Source organism: Vigna angularis, chromosome 3 (assembly GCF_016808095.1).
Source record: "Vigna angularis cultivar LongXiaoDou No.4 chromosome 3, ASM1680809v1, whole genome shotgun sequence".
Taxonomy (NCBI): Eukaryota; Viridiplantae; Streptophyta; class Magnoliopsida; order Fabales; family Fabaceae; genus Vigna; species Vigna angularis.
In genome coordinates, this window is record NC_068972.1 from 41,732,157 (window position 1) to 41,756,859 (window position 24,703).

The window sequence follows — 24,703 nt, forward strand, 5'->3', positions numbered from 1 at the left end:
TATAACATTATTCCAACCCTTCCCTTCTTTCCTCACACACTACCCTCTTCTTCTTCCTCAAATCTGATCTGATCAGGTTTTCATTTTCATCTTCTTCTCCTTCTTTTTCTCTTTTTCTTCAACCATGTTAACCAGTGAAAAGAGTCCAATCTAGATCAGAATTCATAAACCAACCATGAGCTCATTTCAGGATTTTGAATCCTCTCCAAGCAAAGACATGATTAACACGGGCCTCAACAACACTATCACAAACCTAACCCCTTCCTTGAACTTCTCCTCAGCATCATCTTCTTCCACAATATCAGCAACAACAACATCTTCATCACCACCTTCCACCCCAAGCCGCTATGAGAACCAAAAGCGAAGAGACTGGAACACTTTCGGGCAGTATCTCAGAAACCACAGGCCCCCACTTTCCCTCTCTCGCTGCAGTGGTGCTCATGTTCTTGAGTTCCTCAGATACCTCGACCAGTTCGGTAAAACCAAGGTTCACACACATCTTTGTCCCTTCTTTGGGCATCCAAACCCTCCTGCACCGTGTCCCTGCCCTCTGCGCCAAGCATGGGGAAGCCTTGATGCCCTCATAGGGCGTCTCAGAGCAGCGTTTGAAGAGAACGGTGGAAAGCCTGAAGCCAACCCTTTTGGTGCTCGTGCTGTGAGACTCTACCTTCGTGAAGTTCGTGACTCTCAGGCCAAAGCTAGAGGCATCAGCTACGAGAAAAAAAAGCGCAAGCGTCCCCCTCAGCCACCTTCTTCAAATGCTACCACTCAGTAGTATATATAATATATGCATATATATATAGTAAGGACTCAACCATAAACTCTACAAATTATCATCATCATTATTATATTATAGTCTACAATTTCAGGTCCACCACATGTTCATGGTCCCAACTGATTTCTACATACGAGGTTGAGTTTTAAAAACAATTCTAGAAGAATTAACAGAAATCCATGGCTTCTACCACCTACCTAGAAAGAATTAATGAAACCTCAGTATGTCATACACAGATTGACCAAAACTCTAATAGTAGTAAACCATTTAACAATTTCTTCACAAAGTTCATGACATATATTACTACGTAGACAGACAGATCAATAAAGTCGCATGTTATATTATTATTATTTATATGATTGAAGTTTTAACTGTCTGCAACTGTAATTGTATCTGCAACTTTGAGATTTCTTTTAGTCTCAGCAAACTTTTTTGGTCTGTGCAATTGCATTGAAGCTGCAAACATGATTGTATTTGTCTGTGATGTCTTAAACTATCAGAAATTGCAAAAAAAATCAAACCCTATCAACACAAGTTAAATCTTTGCATATAATATATAGTTTTAAAGATTCCCTTTGTATTTGAGTTTGATTACCTGTCTACACATATAGTTTAAATGCTTGCTATATGTTGTTATGTATTGCATTTTGTATCCTAAGTAATATATGCATAGTACGTGATGTTGCCATCTGTTTTTCTTTGTTATGTATTTTCTTATATTAAACAGAAGTTGTGATTTGTTTGACTTGAGGTTCTTGAAGGTTTTAAATTGCGGTTGGGGCTTCCCTTGATGTTATGGTTGACAAAAGGAAATTTCAGGCAAGTATAATTTACGTGGCTGGGGAAGTGTTCAGAGGTTTGATAATATTGCAATAATAAGGGTTGCACTTGTGATGGTTAATTTGAAACCTGCAATGTAAGACTTGCCCTGAGGAAAAAGAAGAACTGTGCTATGGAAACTGCAGTGTTACTGGTAGAAGGGCTAGCTCGAAGGGTGTGAAGAAGTGAGAGGGGTTATTGTGTGACCTATTCACTGTCAAATTTGTAATAAATATGTTTATGTACTTGAAGGTGGGTCATTTATGACGAGTAATGGATTTGCAGATCATGTTCCATGTCTTCTTTGTTGGATGTGGTGAAATGCTATTACTTGTGTCTTCTTTTTACCCTTCCACATGAATTAATAGTAAGTGTTTTGCAAGTATCACACACACGCACTTGATCATCCACTGGTTAATTTCTAGCATTATACTATTTACTATATAGTATTATGTACGTGCGAATGTACATCTATTTTTATTTTTTTCCTATGTTTTCGTGCTTTTGGGTTTTCTGATACTAGGGTAGGGGGGCCCTGTGGAGAGACTTTTCCTCTGGATATGGCGCAAGTCCTCTGGGCACGCAGGGCAAATCAGCAAAATTTTAATGTGAGTTGTGACTGCAAGTCCAATCTCATGCGTCTCAAGTCTCTTGTTCTTCACTCTAAAAACTTTTAGAAACATTGTATATGATAAAATTAGAAAATGTGAAGCTTTTTTACTTATGAAATAACCCATAAAATTCTACATGCAGTGATTAGTGTTTGGTTCTTGAAGTCTGTGCTTCTAATGAACCTTTTTCTTTCTCTCTCTTTCTGGGGGTTTCTGATCACTTCTCCTACTTCAGCGGGAGTGAAAAACCAGTGAATCTCTCAGTAGGGTATTCACATATCAACCCTTATCAGTTTTTCAAAATCACATGTCAGGGTCTTAATCTGTGTTTGGATCTTCGTTAGAAATATATGTTAAAGAGTGCAAAACGTAATTTTATTAGGGAAGAGGCTTAGCTTCTATTTTATTGATATAACGTACTTTTTGAAGTCCAAAAAGTGCTTGAAAAATGTTCTTAAACTTTGCGTTGTAGTAGAACTAATGATAACCATCCATCTCAGAAGAGATACAGAAAAAATTATACATGTCATGCAAAAGATATCAGAAAAATGTGGTGAAACTGACATGGAAGAGAGAACATTGTGTTAGTGTTTCTGTGATTTAAGGAAATGTTAACTTTTAGTACTATATATGTGTTTGTCTGATTTTGGAGAACAGATTGTTTTTTTAATATGATATTTCACAACATGTGCTTAATCTTTTTGTGAAAACTTGTAATTAGTAGTGTCAGAATGTTTTGTATTTGGGAATAGTTTCTGGTGGAATAAATCGATTTTGAGAGAAAAAAAATCCATTAATAAAAATGATTCTGCTTAATGTTTGTTATAGAAATTTTAAAGAAGCTTTTAACAGTTTACAGAATTTATATTTAGTTTTTTTATTATATTTTGAAAAGGTAATTTTCTTTCTGAATGCAATGCATGTATTTTGTCAAACATTTTCCCAGCAAACAGAAGATGTGAATAGCCAAATCAAAATACATAATTCACATGCATGCAGTAAAGGACAGGACCACACCCTTATATTATTTTTACTAAATTTGAGTGGAGAAAAATGTCTGCAATATACTATCCCATGTTTTTTTGTCAACATATTATTTATTGATAATTGTAAACATAATTACATTCTCTATGGTTCAATTTACAAGAAATCACAAATGAGCTTGGATAATATATTCCTTACAAATATCACCTTTCTTTAGCAATGAAAAATAGTCAATAACCACACTTTGTAACTTTTCCTTTTAATTTTATATCCTTTTACTTTAATTTGCCAACATTACCCTTAATGGAGTGGAAATAAAAGAGAAATATTTTAAAAAATAATAAATCTAAGCTAGACATTTTTTTTTCTTAAAGTCCTTATCATTATACTAAATCAAATATTAAAAAAAAACCATTATAATTTTTAGTCAATCTTTAATAATATACGTTCACATTACTTTTTAGGGGATAAAAGACGAGGATTGAAGAAAATGATGAAGTGAGATATAAATACATAATTTAAGAGATTGATTTCAATTGGGATTTGGAATTACACTAACTACAGATCTTTCCGTACAGATTCCCAATGTTAATTTGTCGAGATGTTTGATGTTTGATTAAGAAAAAGATAAAGGTGTGTAAGAAAATTATTAAAGCAATAATGTCTTTAATTAAGTATGCTTTATAGTGGGTTTACTGTCACTAATCAGACACATTGCTTACTTCTCAATTAGAGTATCAGTCTACATTACTTAATATTCTAATTTATGGTTTTGTATGAAAAACAACTTTTTTGTGGTGTAACAATGTTTCATAGGAAAAACTCAATATCTAGTAATATTACTTCTCATATTGAAGAAGTTTTTGGTACTTTTTATAATTTTATATATGTGTCTTTTTATCTTAAAAGTTCCTAATGATGACCTTATATTTAAAATTATATTTTTAATTTATGAAGTTTGACAAATAGTTCTTAAACTAAAAGAAAAGTTTATTTTAATTCTTCAAAATTAGTAAAATATGAATATCAAATTTGAGGAACTAATACGAATTAAAAGATCCTATATTTTTGGAAATATAGTACTAAATTCTTAAATTTTTGTCACTCCTGTTAACAATTTATTATTATTATTATTATTATTATTATTATTATTATTATTATTATTATTATTATTATTATTATTATTATTATTATTATTCACTAGTTGTCACTTGACATCATTTAAAAAATATAATTTTTGAAATATTTTATTTTAATTAAATAATTTAAAATAATTGAATTATAGTTTTTTAATAATGTATTTTAATTATTATTAATCGAAAATACTTTTCAATAACTAAATAAATTTTATTACTTAAGATATTAATAATAATAACTTTTATAATTGTAACATCTTAATTTAGTATGATTTACATTACTAATTTAAAACATTACACAATTGATAAAAAAACATAAATCAAGATATAAAAGTATATAAAATGCATTCACAAATCGTTTGTGAGAAAAACTAAAATAAACTTTTGAAAGATAAATAACACTTCATATACGTTACAAAAATATATTATTAAATAACAACTACACTATATAGGAAGACCATCAGGCATTATATCACTTCAGAGTTCTCTCACACTAGTACAAAAATAGTGTATAACGTCACGCGTTCAACGCCCAACCACTGAATAATCAACCATAAAAATAAACAGTGACAATTTTATAAATAAATGTAATTATTAAACATCGTTGTAATTCGACATAAAATGATATAAAACATCGAATGCCCTTTAAATTCGACGTCAAAAGGTTAGTGAATTCAATAAAAATTTGAGCGTGAGATTGAAAATTCATTTGCTTTATCTTAGCGCGCGATACTATCTTTTCTTCTCAAACTTTTCTCGAACGAAATTTGACGAACATCACATATTTCTTTCATTTGATACAAATGCATGTCAATTAACTACTTTATGTATGATTTTTGTTTGTTTTAACCGATTATTTTTGTGCTCTTGTCCTTCATAGGCGCATTCTGTTTTCTCTCTTACTGGTGACAAAACATTATTCCAATGAACCCACTTTTTGAAGGTTAGTTTTCGTTTTCGTTTTGAAGAACTTATGTGTTGAACTTGTTTTTTTTTTTGTTGAACTTGTTTGTTGTTGTTGTTTGGTTGAACTTGTTTGTTGTTGTTTCATTGAACTTATTTGTTGTTGGTTATTATTGTTTGTTGTTGATACTACACTACATGTTCATAGTTCATGCTTTATAAAATACCAAAAACTGAAATTTGTTGTTTTTATGCTTTTCAGGTTTCGTAGAGCTGTAAAAAAGAATCACAATTAATTAAAAAAACAAAAAAAAATTGATTAACGTCGAATATTGACAAATATCGACATTAACGTTAACATCGTATGTTGAGAAAATTCGACGTTAATTTAACGTCTCTTGATATGACGTCGTTCGCGATTTTGCCGTTAAAAGTTCAAAATATTCAACGTTGTACGCGATTTTTTAACTAGTATCATCTGCACTATCTTGATCCTTGTAAGTGGACAAATCACAACACATCACACAGTAGGATAAAGTAGTGTAGTTTAAAACTTATTAGTTTTGAAGAAAAGAAAACTTATATAGAAACATTAAAAAAAATCACTATTTAACTTTACATCAATCATATAATCTACATCGAAACATAAAGACTCTTATGACTCTCTTAAACCAAGAACAACAAATACGATATTGAAAAGACTATTGTATTGACTAGCACCCCGAGACCTTGCACATATAATTGCTCAATCATTTAGACATCTCAAGAGCTATAATTATAATGTGTACCGGCCACCTCTGATCCACAAAGTATGATAAAGTAAATTCTATCTCTATCAAGTTCAACTATTTCGATACTCTATATATGAATCTCCTTTGTCTCTCAACACTAATTATCTTCATTTTTATGAATCCACTACTAATAGAGTTATGATGAAATTTTATTCCTTATTGTCAATACACCACACACAATACAACCACAACAGTATCCCTACCTAGGAACCATTACTTCCTCATTTTGTCCTGTTCATATTAAATCACAATCAATATTCATACAATACCTGCATATTTTTTTTCCACTTACAAATCATACATTATCACTTGAGAACCATATTTCAAACAATACACCACATATAAGACTTTACAAGATTTAAACTAATTCTATACATTCTCGTTTAGCAAGTGTCCTTTGGAAGGAGGCTCGCCCAACGACCACATTACTTACCTAATCTCTCAATTCATCCAGCAAGACTATCTCGCTCAGAGAGACAAGTACACATCTTGCTTTCAGCAATTTCAGACTCTCCTAAACAAGCTGTAATTCACTTAGCTAGTATAACACCCTAGGACTACTTTTAATAAGTTTGCCCAATGAGAGGGTTACTCGCCCAATGAACCAAAATGCTAGAACTCGCTCACTTACAAATTATGTATCCTCGCCCAACGAGTCATATGTACAAACTTGTCTAAGCTTTTACTTATCTTAATTTTAAAATATACACAGCTTTACTCATAAATTAACATAAGACAAATTAAATTCTATTTACATTACCAATACATAGACAACATCATTGCACACACTTAAAATTCATAGTCCTAAGCATCAATTCAACTAATAACTTCAAACATGTAAAATTAACATTATAAAACAAATTATGCAAAAATCAATTCATCACCAATCATCATCATACAATTTAGACTCATTAATCATCGATAATAATTAAATTTAAATTAGCTTCCCTTACTTTGTATAGGAAACACCCTTCTTAAGTTAATGTAGTTCTTAGATCTTTAGTTCTCGTATGAAATTCTAACTACCAACACAAACAATAAATCACAAGTGTACACATATTATTATGATCAAAATTAAACAAAAAATTATTTTGAACTAATTTATTCACATGCATTTATCTTAAAACCACATGTGTCTGAAAACATTAAATTAACTCAAAATAAAGAAAAAAGTGAAATTGTTAAAGATTTTGACGAGTCAAAAGTATAAACATCTCCTCTGGAAATGCTTTATGAAATGAAACAAATGACTATTTTTTTTAAATCTTGTTGTATTTCGATGTTAAATTATTGTAGAAAAAATAAACTTCACAGTATTATTTCTATTTCTATTTATCACAATCTTGGTTTGAAAAATAACTTTAGCTTACAGTAATAATAAAATAAAATTAGATATAATTGACTTTAGCATGAACGAGACACTAAGACTTAAAAAAAAACAATATTTAAATTATGGCACTTAAATATAGGTAAACTAAAAATGTTTTTTGTTTTAATAATGTTAGAATGTACCCAAAACAAAAGCATACATTTGAGAATATAAAAAATACAAATTCTAAACTTTTATATTTGATTTGAGATTCTCTAATTTTAATTTTAACTATTAGAGTTGATCTTATAAAATTTAAAAGTTTTAGTATTTTAGTGACTTAAATTTCTTAAAAATATATTTTTTCACAAAACATTTCAAATTTTATATAAAAATAATTACTTTGTTAAAATTTTCTATTCAAATATACTGTTAGCATAAAAAAATGACCACTAAATTTAGGTTATTAAAATAATAATTATAATTTTTTATAAGTTAAAAAAATATTAATTTATATATCAAATTATTTTTATATAATATTGAAATTAACCTAAAATTTACAATCTGGGTCAAACCACCCACTTGACACATTTTTTTAGCAGCTTAGTTTCTTGAATGAAAAACAATATGGCTATTTTAGGAAAACAAAAAGGAAGTTGGAAGAGAGGTGTACAAGTAAAATGCAGAGGCGTATTTAGTAATTATAGACCTTAGAAAGTTGCGGTCTGGGTTCATCAAATATGGGGCTCACCCAACCTTCAACCCAATCTTTTAAATTCTAAAACCTCTTCTTTTAGGGTTCTATCTTTGGTTCGTTCACCGTCTCCACTGCACTTCGTACTCCGTCGCGTTTACCAGCGCTAAGCAATGGTGTGTTGCATTTAACACCTTCTTCATTCATCATCATCTTCATTCATTTTTTCTTTTACTTAATTTGATTTGACCTCACAGGCTCCGAAAAGAGTACCAGCGAAGAAGAAGCTACCGACTATTCAGGTTTGTTTTAAGGTTTTGGGGGAAATGGAGGAGTGAGTGGAGTGATATAAACGTGATTTTGATTTGTTTTTCTCTGTTGATTGGTGTAGGAGAAGGTTTCGAACCCGTTGTTCGAGAAGCGTCCGAAGCAGTTCGGAATTGGAGGGGCGTTGCCTCCAAAGCGAGACCTGACTCGGTTCGTGAAATGGCCGAAGACCGTTCAAATCCAACGCAAGAAACGCATCCTCAAGCAGAGGCTCAAGGTCCCTCCCGCACTCAATCAGTTTACCAAAACCCTCGACAAGAATCTCGGTATAATAAACTTCTCCATAAACACTAATACAAATATAAAATGTTAAATGATTGAATTGAGTTTCTTTTTCTTATTACGGATTTTGTCAGAGTTTGACTGAAACGCTAGGGCATGCTTGTGGGGGAAGGCTATTTTTTATGGGAGATTAGAAGCCGTATGCTTGGAACTTGGCTGTAATTTCTAAAGAAATTTTGTTTTGTTAAAAATAAGTTAATTTTACGAATATAGTAATTTGTGGCTTCTAATGGAAATTAATTATGGTAAAATCACTTCTAAGCAAACTCAACAGGAGATTGACTAAAACTGATTTTTGACAAATTTAGGGAACTGGGAAAAGATTTCATCCAAAAGTTAAACACTGTTTTAATATTAACTATCTGGTTTTTTGGAAGCAGCAACGAACCTATTCAAGATGCTGCTGAAGTACAGGCCAGAAGACAAAGCAGAGAAGAAAGAGCGTTTGTTGAAGAGGGCTCAGGCCGAGGCTGATGGGAAAAGTGTTGAAGCCAAGAAGCCTATTGTTGTTAAATATGGTCTCAATCACGTTACTTACCTTATTGAGCAGGTATTTTTTTTCTCTGTTATTGTTGCTGTTTTTTTCGCTTTCATTGTTATTAATTGTAGTGCCAAGGTTTTAAATTGCCAATGTTGGAACTACAATCCTCAAACATTGTGGGAAATTGCCAAGGTTTGACCAGAGTTGTGGTTGTGGAGAACTGCCAAAGATAATGTAGATCATTTTATTTAAAGGAAGTACTTTAAAGAATGCAATTTATGTTTATGTTTTGGGATCTTCTGATTATTTGAAGTACTCTTAAGAATTGTTGACTCCTGGCCTATGTTGAATAATAATAGCGAGAATTTTGTTTTAAGTGGGGTCCAGTGCTTTAGAGATTAGGATGCCATTGTTGCCGTAATTGTGAAGTTTCATATGTTTGGATACTTGATATAGAATAAGTTGAATTTAATTGAGAGGAACGCAGTTTCGTTCCATTGTTTAGATATTTGTTTGATGGAATGGAGAAGGGAGTGTTTTATTGTAGCTAGCTCACCCTTTGGTGGCGAAGAAAAAGAGGCTTATTTGAGGGAATGCTACATTTTGTTTTTCTTTCCATTCCTTTCAATTTCATCTTGTATATAGACAGTTCAAACAACTGTACCCAATACCATAATGTTGTGTTATTGTTGTTAATTGATGCTTCAAGGGATTTTTTTTTTCAAGGAAAATAATGAAACATGAATAAAAATTTTCAGGTGATGTTGGAGTAAGTTTTTTTGATTACTTTTTTCAGAATAAAGCGCAACTTGTTGTGATTGCTCATGATGTGGACCCAATCGAACTTGTGGTCTGGCTTCCGGCACTCTGCAGGAAGATGGAAATTCCATACTGCATTGTCAAGGGCAAAGCACGCTTGGGAACGGTACTTACATTTATTGAACAAGACAATGTTTTTAAAACTGAACACCGGTGTTTGGTTTTTTTGAAACGTTGCCGCTGATGCTTTTAGAAAGTTCATGTGTATGAATCTATGATTTGTTACTTACTCGGCTGATTAATATGCTCTTTTGACAGGTTGTCCACAAGAAAACGGCTTCAGTTTTGTGCTTGACAACTGTCAAGAATGAAGATAAATTGGAGTTCAGTAGAATCCTAGAAGCTATTAAGGTGATCTAGTTTTACATTTCGATTGCCTATAGTTAATTACTCTTTTAATCGATGATGTTGACTGAATTTACTTGGTTTTTGGTCTTTGCTTCTCTTTTCAGGCTAACTTCAATGACAAGTATGATGAGTACAGAAAGAAGTGGGGTGGTGGAATCATGGGTTCCAAATCCCAAGCCAAGACCAGGGCCAAGGAGAAGCTCCTTGCAAAAGAAGCAGCCCAAAGAATGTCCTAGATTCAGTTTTTATAAGTTTGAGGTCATTTTTTCTATATTTTATTTTAAGGGAGCCTATACAAGTTAATGTGAGGTTTAACATCATTTTGGTAGCTCGTAATCCATTAAAACCCGATTTTGATCGTTGATATTTGATTATCAATAGTTATTTTAGAATTAATTAAATGTATTTCTTTTTTCTGCTCGGGAATACTAATACCATTAAGATTTTGCTGCAATTTTGTGGTTCTAAATAGATTCTTTTCCTATAATTGTTAAATAATGGTTATGATTTAAGTGTGTTTCTGAAAAAAAAAATAATGAGATAAAAAATTTCATCTTTGTGACGGGAATATGTTTAAAAGATATATTTTTGTTTAAATAAATAACTTGGAAATCTGTTTCTTTGTAGTCTCAACTTCTATTTCAAATGAACAGTAATTATTTTCGAGGCAAGTGAAAACTTGTTTAGAAAGTTTAAATGTCTATAGAATAAGATACATAAAAAACTAGGGCCAAATGGGATTATACTTGATGTTTTTATCTTTTCTTGTGATATCTTTATTTGGCAAGCCAGTACATGGATTTAATATTATAAAAATGTTTTCATAAACTTCAATGTAAAATTATGATCCATGTTGCTTAGGCATTGGATCATGTCACTTTTTCTTGGCTTTGATGTCACTCCATATTTTTGTGTTCTGCAGCTGTTGTTTTCCTCATCGGGCAGAAAAATCACATGATGCTTTTATCATTTGTTGGTGTATTTTAAGATAAAAACAAAACAGGGCATAAAGATCGAAACGTATTGTTCCACTCTATGTCGTTGCACTGGCGCTTTCACTCTATTTTACCTGCAACTTTTTAACTGTAATCTAATTTTTTATCCTTAAAATACTTTATATCATTTTGGTCTCACTTGTCCTGCATGATTAGAAAATGCATAAATATCATGCTATTAAGGGAATATTTGTTTGGTTTCTAAGTATATTGTTTATAAATAATTATTAAAGTTTAGAAATATAATTAGCAATTTTTTGAAGTTAAGATTTCTCAATGATTATATGTGGTTCTTATTCTTTAAATTTTAATTGTGAGATAATTTGGCTCATGTGTGGATGCTAAACTATACGTCCACTATCTTAAATGACTTTCATCTGGTTTCTAAGCCAAATACTGAAATTTTGGTACTTTCATCTCATTCTCTCTCCTATCTTCCAATCTAAGAATAAGAAATATTTTCTTACTCTTTACTCACAAAGTGAAAGATGTTGTGCTTCATAACTTAACAACACCCATTTAATCTTACACGTTTGTCATTTATTTTCTTTTCTTTTAAAAAAATAATCACTATAAATTTTAGCACGGATACATTTAAATTGTTATTTTTATAAATATATATAGCTTCTTATATATGTGTATATTAAGTAACAAATTTATTAAATATTCACGTATATGATATATAATAGTTATGAAGTTGATATTTTTTAGATAATGGAAACACTATGGGTTATTAAATTTTTAAAATAGCATTATTATATATGAATTTAAAAAAAAATTATAAATAACATAGAAATATTATATGTAATAAAATGGTCCTTAAAAAAGATAACAAGTTATATTTTTAATAATATAATATGTTATTTTCATTTTGTATGAAAATTTGTTTTATAAGGGTGCGCAATTTAAAAATAAAGTAAAAATATATGATTGTGTTTAGGATTTTGAATTTTTAAATGGTAATTTTTATTTTTAAATGGTAATTCTTTTCCTTTCTTTTTCTTGTTTTTCTCAGTTTTCTACATGCTCTTTAATCTCTTTTTCAAATAGTCTCTATTAAAAATCTTACATTCTCATAGTTTATTTAACAAACAAATAATTAACGAAATAACATTCATTAATTAAATTTAGATATATTTACTAAAAATAGTGTTGAACAACATAAGCAAATCATCTATGACAAGTTTGTATAGAATGTTATATGACTTACAATAATGTTTGATGAAAATATGTTTAACATTATAAACCGTCTAATACAAAGTTTCATTAAACATTATACCTTTTATTGTAAACTATGTGTTACTAAAAAAAATACCTGTATTAAATACTTAGTACACAAAACATGTGTAAACGGTCTATAATGTTTAAAACATTAAATGCATGTACACTTTGTACTTAGTGCTTTGTTCTCTTTATTTGTGCAAATCATGAAAGTACCAAGCTTTATTCAAAAGTCTTCCACTAAATTAGAAAGACATTAAGAGATACGAAGATATTCTTGAAATGTTTCCTTAACACTACATATTCTGAATGAGTCGTACACGTCATTTCTACTAAAAACATTATTCCAATATACATCCTAGCACCTGACCTAAATGCTACCTACTCTCACCAAAGTCAACTCTCTTAGTAATAGATTTTACTCGAAAACGGCTATATAAAAAAGAATGGATGAAGAGAAGACAACAAGAATAACACTCTATCTTAAGTTGTTATTCTCTCTCAGCTTTCATCATTTAACGCTTTCTTTGTAAAAGAAAAAGTTTTACAAGTTTTCAGATTTCTTTGTATTGAAATTATCCTCCCTTTTGAGAGCTTTAAATATGTACTTGTCTTTCAAAAACAACTTTGTTGTGTTAGTATATTCATAAATGAATTAAAACACTTGGTTGTTTAGTTCTATTGAACTAAATGGTCTAGTTAGATAAAATCAGGAATGAGTAAGCTTGTCTATCCCGGTTGGATAGTTTGTAAACAAGAGTGATAAAACTCTTTGTAATATTTTAAAGATGAACCCTTTAAGTGTGTTTAAGGAAGAACTTGACGTAGCTTTGTTGGAGTAAACCAATATAAAAACACTTATAGAGATCATGTCTTCTATTAGTTTATTTAATTGAGAAACGTTATTCTTTCAATTGGTTTAATTCTTGATTGAAATTTAAAATTTGTTTAGTCATAAGTTGAGAAAAAAGATTATCTGATCAAGTTTAATTCTTAATTGAAATTTGGAATTTGTTTGGTTATATTGTATTGTACTATGATGTTAAAATTTTGGTGTTGGTTGAAATTTAAAATTTGTTTGGTTACGTATATTAGGTCACTAAAACTTTGGTATTAATTAAAATTTATTTGGTTATGTTGTACTAGGTTCCTAAAATTTTGGTGTCATTTTACTCTCTTATTTTAATTAATTGGAATCCAACCAACTTCTAAATAAGGAAATTTTTTTTAACTTCAAATCTCTTTAGGTAGTTTTGTTGTATAAGAATTATTTGGTATTTAGGGATAATTAAATTGATTAGAGAAAAATACATTATTACTATTACTTTTAGAACATTGAAGGTTATGTTTTATACACATGTTTGAGTGTTTTGTAGAATTAAGTGATTATATATGCACTTTGATGTGGAAAATGTGTTGATAGATAATGGAGTGTAAAACTTGTTAAAAGAGTTAGAACTAGTCATTTAATGGGCTCAGGTTTGGATTAAATTGTGTCATTAGACATTGTTAACTTTTTCCTTGAATTTGGGTTTTATGGTCAATTTGAACAATATTAGCTATTCCATGGAATACATTATTATTGTGTTAACGAATACTTTTTAAACTTACTTGAATGATTAGAATGAGTATACTTGGATATATAAGTTTAATGATATGAAACATAATTTATTCATGTCTTTTGCATCTATTTTTTTTAACATTTATTTGAATATTAATGAATTAAATTTGATTATATATTTTTATGTATTGATTCTTTTATGATGCAAGATAAATTGAAAGTTGTATGATATATATGATGTGAAAATGTATATAAATATTTTATCTGATAAATTTGATTGAAATAGTATATAATATGTTTGATTCAGTATCTGTATTGTATATATTAAGTAAAAACACTTGTAATTACATAATCATCCTACTTCAATTATTCTCATTAGTGTTTATATATTAATATTAGTTTACTTTATTATTTTCAATTCAATAGTTGAGTTGATTAACTTTTTACTCTAAATTATTTTATTTATAATGAGTAATTATTTAAATTTAAAAAAGTAGTTACTAAAATATAAAACTGAAAAATAATTTTGTTATAAATAATTATTAAGTAGTTATTAAGAAGATAAAATTAAAAATACAAAATAGGACAAAAGAAGAAGTGTATCATGTTTTATATATTAAAATGTTACTTCTAATAAAGGATTTTAAAATGTTACACTCCACACTCTTGCAATGATATACGCCACAAAACCATATTACATTAGATTCTCATTTAGTTTAGTAATGTATATTATTGCCTAGAATATTTAAAGACAAATTAAAGATTAGAGTCTATGGTTAGTGTTAATTAAATTTTTGTTGACTTTTGTAATCTTTGATTGATCTACATTGAAATAAGTAGTAAAGTGAAAGCAAGAAACTTATATAATATTTCATTCCAAGCAGAAAAAGACCTGCATAAATATTACACATTAGTGTGACAAGTCCTAATCTTCAATCACCAAGACAGTTTACTATGTGTTGATTATTAAGTAGCTTACATTATACCCTAATGAAGGGCAAAATAATGAATAGCCTATAGAAGCATAATAATGCCTTTGGCTTAATAATAACTTGCATCATTATCACAAAAATGAGTTAAATAAGGAAAATGATAAATATTATGTAATAATGCTACAAAATGCAGTTGTTGTTCACTGCTTCCAACACTGAGGGCATGCATGCTTTGGATCCCTTGTAGCAGCAGAGAATAATTTATAAGAAAGTGGAAATGGATAAGCCATATATGGTTCTTGTGGTTGTCTTGTCCTATTCTGTATTCCTAAAACTTTCACTGGTGAGCCACAATTTCTTCTGGACAACCAAAATCACTTCATTGGCATCTTGGTCAGAGTCTGAACCTGCATCTGCAGTTGCAACTTCTTCCCAGTGCAAGGCTGTTAGGTACTTCTTCACAAAATCAATCACAGCTTGCTTATCCCTTATGAAGATGAAACCAGTAGGCCTCAATAGACGATCCATCTCAATCAGTAGATCCACTGGACTGCACCCTCTCTTATCAATGTCAGAAAACACACTCCATGCATGGAGTAAATCATAAGTCCTGGGGTATGTTGAATATGCTTCACACCTGTTACAAGATATTCTTCACTCTTCAGTGCATCACTTTTGTCAATCACATCCGTACTCGGATTTTGTTTTTGGACACTACAAGTAGGAGCTACTAGTAAAAGGATTTGGTTCCTCAGATTGAAAAAAAGCACTTCAGAGAATAAAATCCCGTTGTATTTTTAAAACTTTGAAGACTAAATTTTAAGAGATTTAAAACATATATAACAAATTCTAAAATTAATTACAATCTCAATGGTTGATTTTCTAAAGGGTTAAATATATTTGAAGTCCCTAAATTTAGACAAAAAATTAGAATTCATACATGTCGTAAACTTTGATATATTTTGGTTCCAAACTTTAAAATGAATAAATATGGTCCTTTTAACTCAAGGACGCTAAATTTCATTTTATGTATTAAACAATGTTCAAGACTTGCATTTAAACTGGAATATATCAAACAGTGTAAACAACTTAAATACAAGCCTGAGATGTTGTTTGACACGTAAAAATAATTTAACGCAATTGGATCAAGAGGACTATATCTATTCATTTTTAAAGTTTGAGGATCAAATTGAATCAAAATTTGGAATAGGGACAAATTCTAATTTTGCATTATGCTAGGGACTAAAAACATATTTAACCCTTTTCTAATTAGTGGTAACTACTTTTGAGTAGAAAAAACTTTAACTGAATCAAGGAGACACACGACAGGTTAAAGCAATGAAGTAACAAATATAAGTGGCTTAATTAGTCAAATAAAGAAGTTCTGTCCCAATCAGCTAAGTCAAATAAGTTTAGATGGGTCTTGAAATCAGTATATTCAAATGAGACTTAAAAGGTGGAGTGAGTCAGTGAAAGATATCAAAGATGCAATAATAAATTTATGCTTCAGGAGAACCAGTTGTAATACCAGTCATGGATAGACCCTATGAGGCCTCTGTCATATATAAGCTTTAGCGTGTTTGGTCCATCACGTGGTACAACATTCATCACCCAAACATCCTTGCCTCTGAGAGCAGCTGCAAATGAACCCATGTTTGCTTTCATGTCCATCACATTCCTCACCATCTTTGGTGACATTTTAGGACCCACCAGATTCCAGTAATTCTCAACTCTTCCTTGCCATAGTTCCTACACCACAAGAAATAATTAAGCCTATAGCACATTTATCTAATTGTATCTTGTTAGTTCAAAAGTTTATATGCTGTTTACAAGAACAAGAACTTCATTATAACAAGCCAGAGAATAAATTGAAATTCCAATTACCGTATCCTTTTCAAACTTTTCATTTGAATAGCCAAAGTCAGCTAATCTAGGAGGAGGAGTGGTCAGTCTCATAGGCCATGGAGCTAATCCACTACCCCCGGCTTTGTTGTCATCTGATAAAATCAACAAAATGGTTAAACCTCAATAAAAGTTGTTATCATAATTTATCATAGGTTGCATGCACTCAAACCGGACAAGTTCACTAACGGTGGCTAAGAAGATGGAAAAAAACTGTAGTATTTCAAATAATGCTTTAGCTAGGAACATTCACAACGAGCTCATCAGTATCAGCTCAAAAGCAATCCACGGACATTACAATACAAAATAACGAGTGTTGAATGAGTACTGTGAGTGAAGCCAAGATGAATATGTTGGCCTAAGTAAACATATTCCTCTTCAATATAAAAGGGGGAACGAGCACTGCTTAATCTAATTTACTTTAATTCAGTAAATATCTATTACATTACATAATATCATAGTTTCTTATTAGGCCATTCTCTAAAACTAAACAGCCCTGTAAGTCAATGTTTTCACTCTTTCCCTTCTTCCTCTCTTTTTCTCACAATCACGTGTCAATCAAATCACCTTTTCGATATTGAACGCAGAGAATACTGCTCAATCTAATTAGGGGAGATGAAGATGAAACAAATAATCAAAATGGTCATTGAGTGTCTACAATTTATTATAAGTACCCATAATTTAAAATTACCAAACCAAGTGGAAGCTTATTAACAGGGCCATTATATTCATTTAGGAGATAAACTAAAATAGCAATAAAAGAAAGCGAAGACATTTGTGGTATGGCTCATGATACCATAAAAAAAATATACAATTTGCGGATAAACCAAAAGAAGCAAAGCAACAATATATTTCTAGTAAAATAAAAATAACTATAAAATGTATACAGGGTATAGAAATAAAGTGCAAAAAACATCATATATCCTAAATAGAAGATAAGAAGGTACCCACGGTCAGAGTAAGGTGTGATGCAAGCTTCCATATTTACTCCCCAAATTGCATCTGGGTCGTCATCAGACTGGCAAAGAGGAGGGCGAGTGCCGGGTTCCCTCTCCATATAACATTCATTTGTAAGAGGTTTTTGCCAGATGACAGTCTGGTCCCTCTTGGCAGCAATTCTCCAACACATACGTCCCACAAGGGCACTCATTTCTCTCCATATCCTTCTATCCTCTTCATCCTGAGCATATGCTTCTGGAGATGAGTATGCAAAGTAACCTCCTGGCCTAAGCAACCGGTCTAGCTCAAGGAGTAGTATTCCATCCCTCTGAAGCCAGTTGATTCGGCACCGAGAACAGTGTGCAAGTTCAAAAGATCTGCTAGGGTAAGGGAGTCTCTTGGTTCCCAAGACACCAAGATATGCAGGAATTCCTCTCTCTAGAGCAAATTGAATTTGATTTTGATGCACATCATTGGGTGCCAAGGACATTGCAATGATATCAGATGAAAGAAGATAAGCTCCGAAACTCGCAACACCACATCCAACATCAAGAACTGTTCGCAATCTTCCTTCATTATTAAGAATATTTTGTGAAAAATTGAGCATCTGTCAATACAAACTCACTGTGAGATCCGTAACGTGAATTTTAGTAATCAGAATGCAGCAAACAATAAACACTGTGGAACATACTGGAAAGCCCGTCAAATTATAGATCACATTTCTGTCAATCAAACGAAGGCAAACGGCATAACATGCAAAAAGTCCAATGATGCTACCAATTGTAGAAAATAATACATATACCAGTAAGCCTTACATTTGCAATTGATGCAATGTACTTGTCAGCTCCTTTATGAAAATGTGTCCCTCCTCCAGGAAACACTATCTTTTCACCTTTTACGATCATCCAGTTCTGGTCAGATTTCTCATGTGCAAGGTGAGTGTGTGGTATGTTTGCTTTCCATACCTCATCTCTGCTCTGTGGCCACTTTATAGGGATCTGCAACACCAAAGAAACAACAATTGTTTGGCATTGACAAACACAATACAAATGTATCGACAAGGAAATGAAGTTGCAAATCACATCTACTCTCAGTATGCTCTTTACCTTATATCCTGCCGGAGGAGGAATCAAACAATTGAATCTCCTCTCTGGAGGAGGACAGTGTCTCTCATAATGTTCCATCAAAGAAAGATCCAGCTTCAATCTCAATTGATAGATAAGATGTCTGTCTAGACAAGGAATCAACTCCGAATGACTATCATCACAAACCTACAAAAACAGAAATGTTATGAATTCCACTATCTTGTTGATATGCATGAACCACCTTCAAGTAGATGGGGGTTAAAAATATACTGACTTAGATAACCTTTACAATACATGTGGTGAATGTATCTCATCAGAGACCAAGAAATAGAACCTAAATATGGTGAGGAAAATAATGAAAATTTTAATTTTACCTCTTGCACTATGGCGAGGCTGTGCTCTCTCGATTATATCATGAAACTACAAATTTTATTTTAATTATGTAATCAAGACCTCAGTTGCTTGAGTTTGCTATTAGTTTTGTTCAAGTTTTCTCGTATAAATGGACCTGCATTGTTTATTAGTAACTTGATAATATGTGTAGTTACGTATTCACTTACGAACTATTAATATTGTAACATGATCAGAATAACCGTAAGCAACTAAATTAAAACAACTAGAATATAGAACCAAAATAACTCTTCATGATATATAATAGCAGGGTCATAAAGTGCAAGCTCAGAAGCAAAAAGGAGTGTTCATGAAAAAACAGAGTGAAATCTGACTTGAGTATTAGCTTGCACAAACACTTACAGGGAAACTCTTCGGTACAATATCATCCTCACCATCTCCCAGCCCAATCCTTGGTGAAGAATCCTCTTGCTTGCTATCAGAAGCATCATCTGTGCCCAAATATGATACCCCAAGTCTTTTCAATGACTTGCTGCCATATTCAAGTGCAGATGAACTAACATTCTGAGAACCAAAGATGGATCCTTGGTACACATACAAAAATCCGATAAAGATAGCCACGCCACAAGCATAAGCAACTACACGCTTCTTTTGCGATCCATCAGATCTTCCCCTCGACATTTATGAAAGTAATGCAAATCCAAATATATTTTTCACGGCTAAGTTATGAACTGAAACTGATCACAGCACAGATATTGTTTCACCAGACATGAGGCACCAAATTTATCACCCAAAACAACACTTAAACTAGCAACCCCCAACAGTTCAAACTAGATAGCATGGTCCAGCTTCCTAACAAAGTTTGTCAGAAATTGACCTCCTGATAACTGCTTCAAAGATTAACCTGCAAAAAAGGAAGGAGATTGCAGTCAGCAAATAAATGCAGACATCCATTTCAAATTTGTCTTCTTAATTAAATAATAGAGCTAAAATAATTAAAACAAATAACAGGTCCAAATACAAAAACCAATTTAAAACTTTTTTGCTTTTCTAGTGTGATGTGTGTTTGATGAGATGTAAGCATGTAAAAAGAAAGAAATAGAAGATGATGCTAGCAATAATTGGTAACATGATCAAATGTATCGGTATACCCTGTCAACTAAAGTAATCCTACTAAATGGCCAAGAATAATTAACATCAATAGGAATCAAAGAATTATGGCCTTATCTAATAGAAGTTCTAACATGCAATAAATGAGTGTAAGTGAAGATATTCTAATTAATTCCACCAGAAAGGTGAAACCCGTTCCATAACATTCACTCCTAGTTTTCCTCAAATTGTGTGCGCTAACAAAAAATAATAAAAGATTAAAAGAAATGAGATGAAAGAAAGCGATAACGACCTCAAATCCATTGATACCTAACCAATGAAAATGATGGATCCATAAAGATCCCACGACTCTGATAATTGAATGAATCATGAATAATGAAAACCCGATTATGAAACATCATTCGATCTAAATCAAATATCAGTCAAAGAATTCAATGGAACTCCCAGATCTGGCACAATGGGAAACAACATCAACATCAAAAAGGGTAGAACTAGTTGATAATTTAACCACCATTCAATACAACAACAAGAAATTAAAAAAATAAAAAATTGCAATCACGGGTACATTAAATATATACATAAGCAGACATTTCCGTGAGCATTGGAAGGGCGAAATCAGACGAAACCAGAAGGAAAAACGATCCAGATCGAGCAAAAAACGAAAACTTGAGGCAAAATCAGCAAGGAAAGGGAAGGAAAAGAAGAAAAAACTTACTGGGATGGGATGAAATCTTAGTTTGGGGTGTGAGAAGAGGAAGTTAAAGAAGTCAGATTTAGAGAGAAGGTATATGATATGGAATGAGGGAAGGTATCAGATTTGAGTGTTGGCTTTAGATTTTCTATTTAGGGAAGTGGCACAGGGGAAAAAGGAAATATGTGTCACACTGTTCCATGGTTAAGGTAGTTAAATTTTAAGGTACTCTCTTTCTCTTTCTGTTTCACTGTCCTTAGTACCACACTTGAATTATAAAAATTTATATTCAAATGTAAAATGTACAAGAAAAGTTTTATTTTTCTATAATATACATATATATATATATATATATATATGAAAAAAATATTTTTCCATATAGTTGTCTTGTTTTGTAGAATTTAAATTTCATTAAGAGGTAAAATCACCTGGATGGCTAAATTTGTATGAGTTTTAGTTTAAGCTTTTGTTTGTAAAATTATTACTCTTATCACATATAATTAAATAAAACCATGTTATTCTAGAGTTAGATTTTGCTACCATTTTCAATCGTATGTTAAATTTATGTAGAATCGTAATCATAAATCATTAAACTGTTGCGTATACAAAAAAATATTAGCCATTACAGTTGAAACGTATCTGTTTTTTACTGCATTATGGATTTTTACAGCATCGATATTTTATTTTTTCTTTATAGAGCATTATGTTTTTGTCCATGATAAGTATATATAAGTACATTTGAGTATCACAATTAATATCTCAAAAAATATAATATATGTATCTACGATAAATATATGTATATATGTATGTGTATATGTATATATGTATATATAAGATTTTTGTTTTATGTTGGAAGTCTTACATCAACTAAAGGTAAGGTCAATGCAAACCTCATCTTACAAGTTGGTTTTGTGGAGTTAAGTTAGGCTTAAAGTTCACTCCTTAACATGGTATCAGAGTTATGGTTAAAGCATATCCTAGCGATATATATTGTTTGCTAGGCACATTGTTTCATCCGCTATCGAACCACCTATTAATGTTTAGTCTCACGCTCATGGTGATGTTTATACTTCAGTGTGAGGGGGTTGTGTTAGAAGTCTCACATCGACTAGAGATAAAGTCAATGTATAATATATAAGTGGGTGCAAACCTCACCTTACAAGTCGGTTTTGTAGGATTGAGTTAGGCTTAAAGTCCACTTCTTAACCCCTTAAAAGTCAAGGCTCTCAAATATAACATTCAACATACAAGATTTCCATTCCATCATGTCTCTTTCATACCCATCAGTCCACTCTTCATTCCATAAATCCATTGTTAACCAAAAACTTACCATGAAAATTATCAGTCTCGCTTAAAGAGATCATTTACTCACCCAACGAGTTCCCCTAGGGGAACCCTCGCTCAACGATTAATAACCTTACTCAGTAAGTGGAGCACTAAAACCAAAATGTAAATTTATTTGCCTAGTAAGACCTGACTCTTTGTCAAATTCGAGTTGGGTTGTTGCTCAGCAAGAGTCTGCTCGCCCAATGAGTAGGCCTCCCCTAACTTTCTATCAAATTCGATTTTGATTGTCGCTTAGTTGGAATAAGGCTCGCCTAATAAGTCTACATAATGCAGAACAATAATTTGCATCTCAGACAATGCCAACTCACATAAGATGCTTCATTCGATACACCAACATACCAAATTCAATCCATTCAACTCCATATTAAGTAAATATACCAACTTTACATATTCAAACAACATTTTGCATCTCAAAACCCCAATTTCTACACCTATCCAAGCTTTCAAATTTACATACATTACATTCATCAAACCAATTACAGCAAACACAATCTAGTAATCAAACTCAAATTACCACAACATTAGTCAACAAAAAAAAATTCATATGACAAGAAATTAAAACTAACTTTATATACCTTGTTTAAAAAGTCTTTACTCTCATAAGTAATCTCTAGAACTCTATTCACAAAGGAAGACCTGATTTGACATTAAGAACCTCAATTAGAAACCTATGCACATCATCTAGAAGATATAACAATAGAGATTGATTAAGAGATTTCTTGAGCTACATGCAAGGTCTGGGCCTTACATGCACCTTAATAGAAGGAAATACCTCATAAAGGGAGAAAATAAAACTTATTATGTTTGACTATGATGGAATCCATCTTGGGAAATAAACGGAGATCCATCAAGGGACCATCAACTTAAGGTAAGGCTAGGAGATTGGAAGAAGAAGAAGGACTTTCAAGCTTGTTCTTGTTTTCCCTCAAACCTTAGAGGACATTGGACTTCTCATAAAGAATCATTGTCAAAAAAGTGGAAGAGAAAGATGGAACTTCAAGAAATTTACTTTTGTGGAGGATCGCATTTTTAGCCTTCTTTTATCTTAGGTATCTCTTATAAATATGTAGTATAGTTCATTTCCGACCTTGTATTTGGCCAAAAACATGGTTTAGCTTTGTTTATAAGGCTTGGTGCCCTTAAGAATAACTTAAGGGCATCTTTAGTGCCTTAATAAGGTAATTATAGCCTAAAAATGAGTTTCAAAATGGGTTTAGAAGGGGTTAGTTATAAAGGAGCCTCTTCATTTAATGTTTTGACTAAGTTAGTTACAAGCATAGGTTTTTTCATTTAATGATGGAGAAATGCTTTAACTAGTTAATTATAAAACATAAGGATCCTCACATTTAATGTTTAGGCTCCTTCATCAAATGTCTTAGGTTGCCTTTTGTACTTTAGCCTTTCTCTTACACCTATAAAAGGAGAGACACTCTTTGTATATTTTTAGAACTTTAAAAGATATTTTGCCAAATTTGCAAATCGTCTCTTCTTTAGTTCTCACTTAGGATATGTTTTCTACTAGACTTCTTCATGCTTTCTCCTTTAAGATTGGCTCAACCTTCTTAGAGGAACTACACTAGACCACACCATTCAAAGTATCATCTTCATCTTTTCATCAAATTACTTTTGCTACATCGTCTCTTCCATGGAGTTCATCACTTTTGAAGAAGTTTCATCAACCTATATAGAGATTATCACTTGTTGAAACAACTTCCTCAATTCACTCTCCATCTTGGATGATTGTGTTGAGTTCTTCACCACAATCAATTCAACGGTTTCTAATCTTCAAAAAAATAAGACATAGGTCAATATCCTAAAAAAAAGATAGAAAAAACTAAGATGTATGTTTTATAATAATAAATTTAATTATTAAAAATTTACTTCATAAGAACCTTATTACAATATCATTATTTTAAAACTATAAATTCTTCTCTAGACTTTGATAACTTATGTTTCATTACTGTTGTATTTCCATTATGATTATCTCATTAAAAATTTATTAATAAATTAAATAATAAAAAACCGTTGTTTTATTATTAATAAAAATATAAAGTCTTGTGTATTTTAATCCAATGAATATGAAAGAAACATCAAAACTAAAATATTAATTAAATCTAAATAAAATAATGTCATTAATATGAAATATATTATTATAATTATAAAAAACATTCAATAAAATTTAATAAATCAGTTATCATATTGAGTGAAGTTATGATCCATTAAAGATTTAATAATTTTATTATTTGAATTGATTAAATGATATCTCTCTAATAAGCATGTTGTGTATTTT

The 24,703-nt window shown here is 31.2% G+C and overlaps 3 protein-coding genes across 5 annotated transcripts; 2 read left to right on the forward strand and 1 right to left on the reverse strand.

Annotated features, from left to right (window-relative positions):
- LOC108324067 (protein LIGHT-DEPENDENT SHORT HYPOCOTYLS 4) lies at positions 1-1,890 on the forward strand. 2 transcript variants are annotated; one of them, XM_017556867.2, is made up of 2 exons: positions 1-802; positions 1,527-1,890. In XM_017556867.2, the coding sequence occupies exon 1, from the start codon at positions 176-178 to the stop codon at positions 773-775; it is 600 nt and encodes a 199-aa protein (XP_017412356.2). In that variant the 5' UTR covers positions 1-175; the 3' UTR covers positions 776-802; positions 1,527-1,890. The 2 variants fall into 2 exon arrangements, with proteins under 2 accessions (XP_017412356.2, XP_017412355.2); XM_017556866.2 differs by having other exon boundaries at positions 2-802; positions 1,537-1,890.
- A 6,153-nt stretch (positions 1,891-8,043) lies between these two features.
- Positions 8,044-10,745, forward strand: LOC108324066 (60S ribosomal protein L7a-2). The gene is made up of 7 exons (XM_017556864.2): positions 8,044-8,198; positions 8,280-8,324; positions 8,414-8,615; positions 9,012-9,181; positions 9,909-10,037; positions 10,190-10,282; positions 10,384-10,745. The coding sequence occupies exons 1-7, from the start codon at positions 8,196-8,198 to the stop codon at positions 10,513-10,515; spliced, it is 774 nt and encodes a 257-aa protein (XP_017412353.1). The 5' UTR covers positions 8,044-8,195; the 3' UTR covers positions 10,516-10,745.
- Positions 10,746-14,901: 4,156 nt separating this feature from the next.
- Positions 14,902-21,248, reverse strand: LOC108326194 (probable methyltransferase PMT3). 2 transcript variants are annotated; one of them, XM_017559540.2, is made up of 8 exons: positions 21,091-21,248; positions 19,668-20,169; positions 18,936-19,100; positions 18,645-18,827; positions 17,842-18,436; positions 16,873-16,985; positions 16,517-16,737; positions 14,902-15,625 (listed from the first exon to the last, which is right to left on the reverse strand). In XM_017559540.2, the coding sequence occupies exons 2-8, from the start codon at positions 19,944-19,946 to the stop codon at positions 15,304-15,306; spliced, it is 1,878 nt and encodes a 625-aa protein (XP_017415029.1). In that variant the 5' UTR covers positions 19,947-20,169; positions 21,091-21,248; the 3' UTR covers positions 14,902-15,303. The 2 variants fall into 2 exon arrangements, with proteins under 2 accessions (XP_017415029.1, XP_017415030.1); XM_017559541.2 differs by lacking the exon at positions 21,091-21,248 and adding an exon at positions 20,954-21,071.
- Between the last annotated feature and the right edge of the window lie 3,455 nt (positions 21,249-24,703).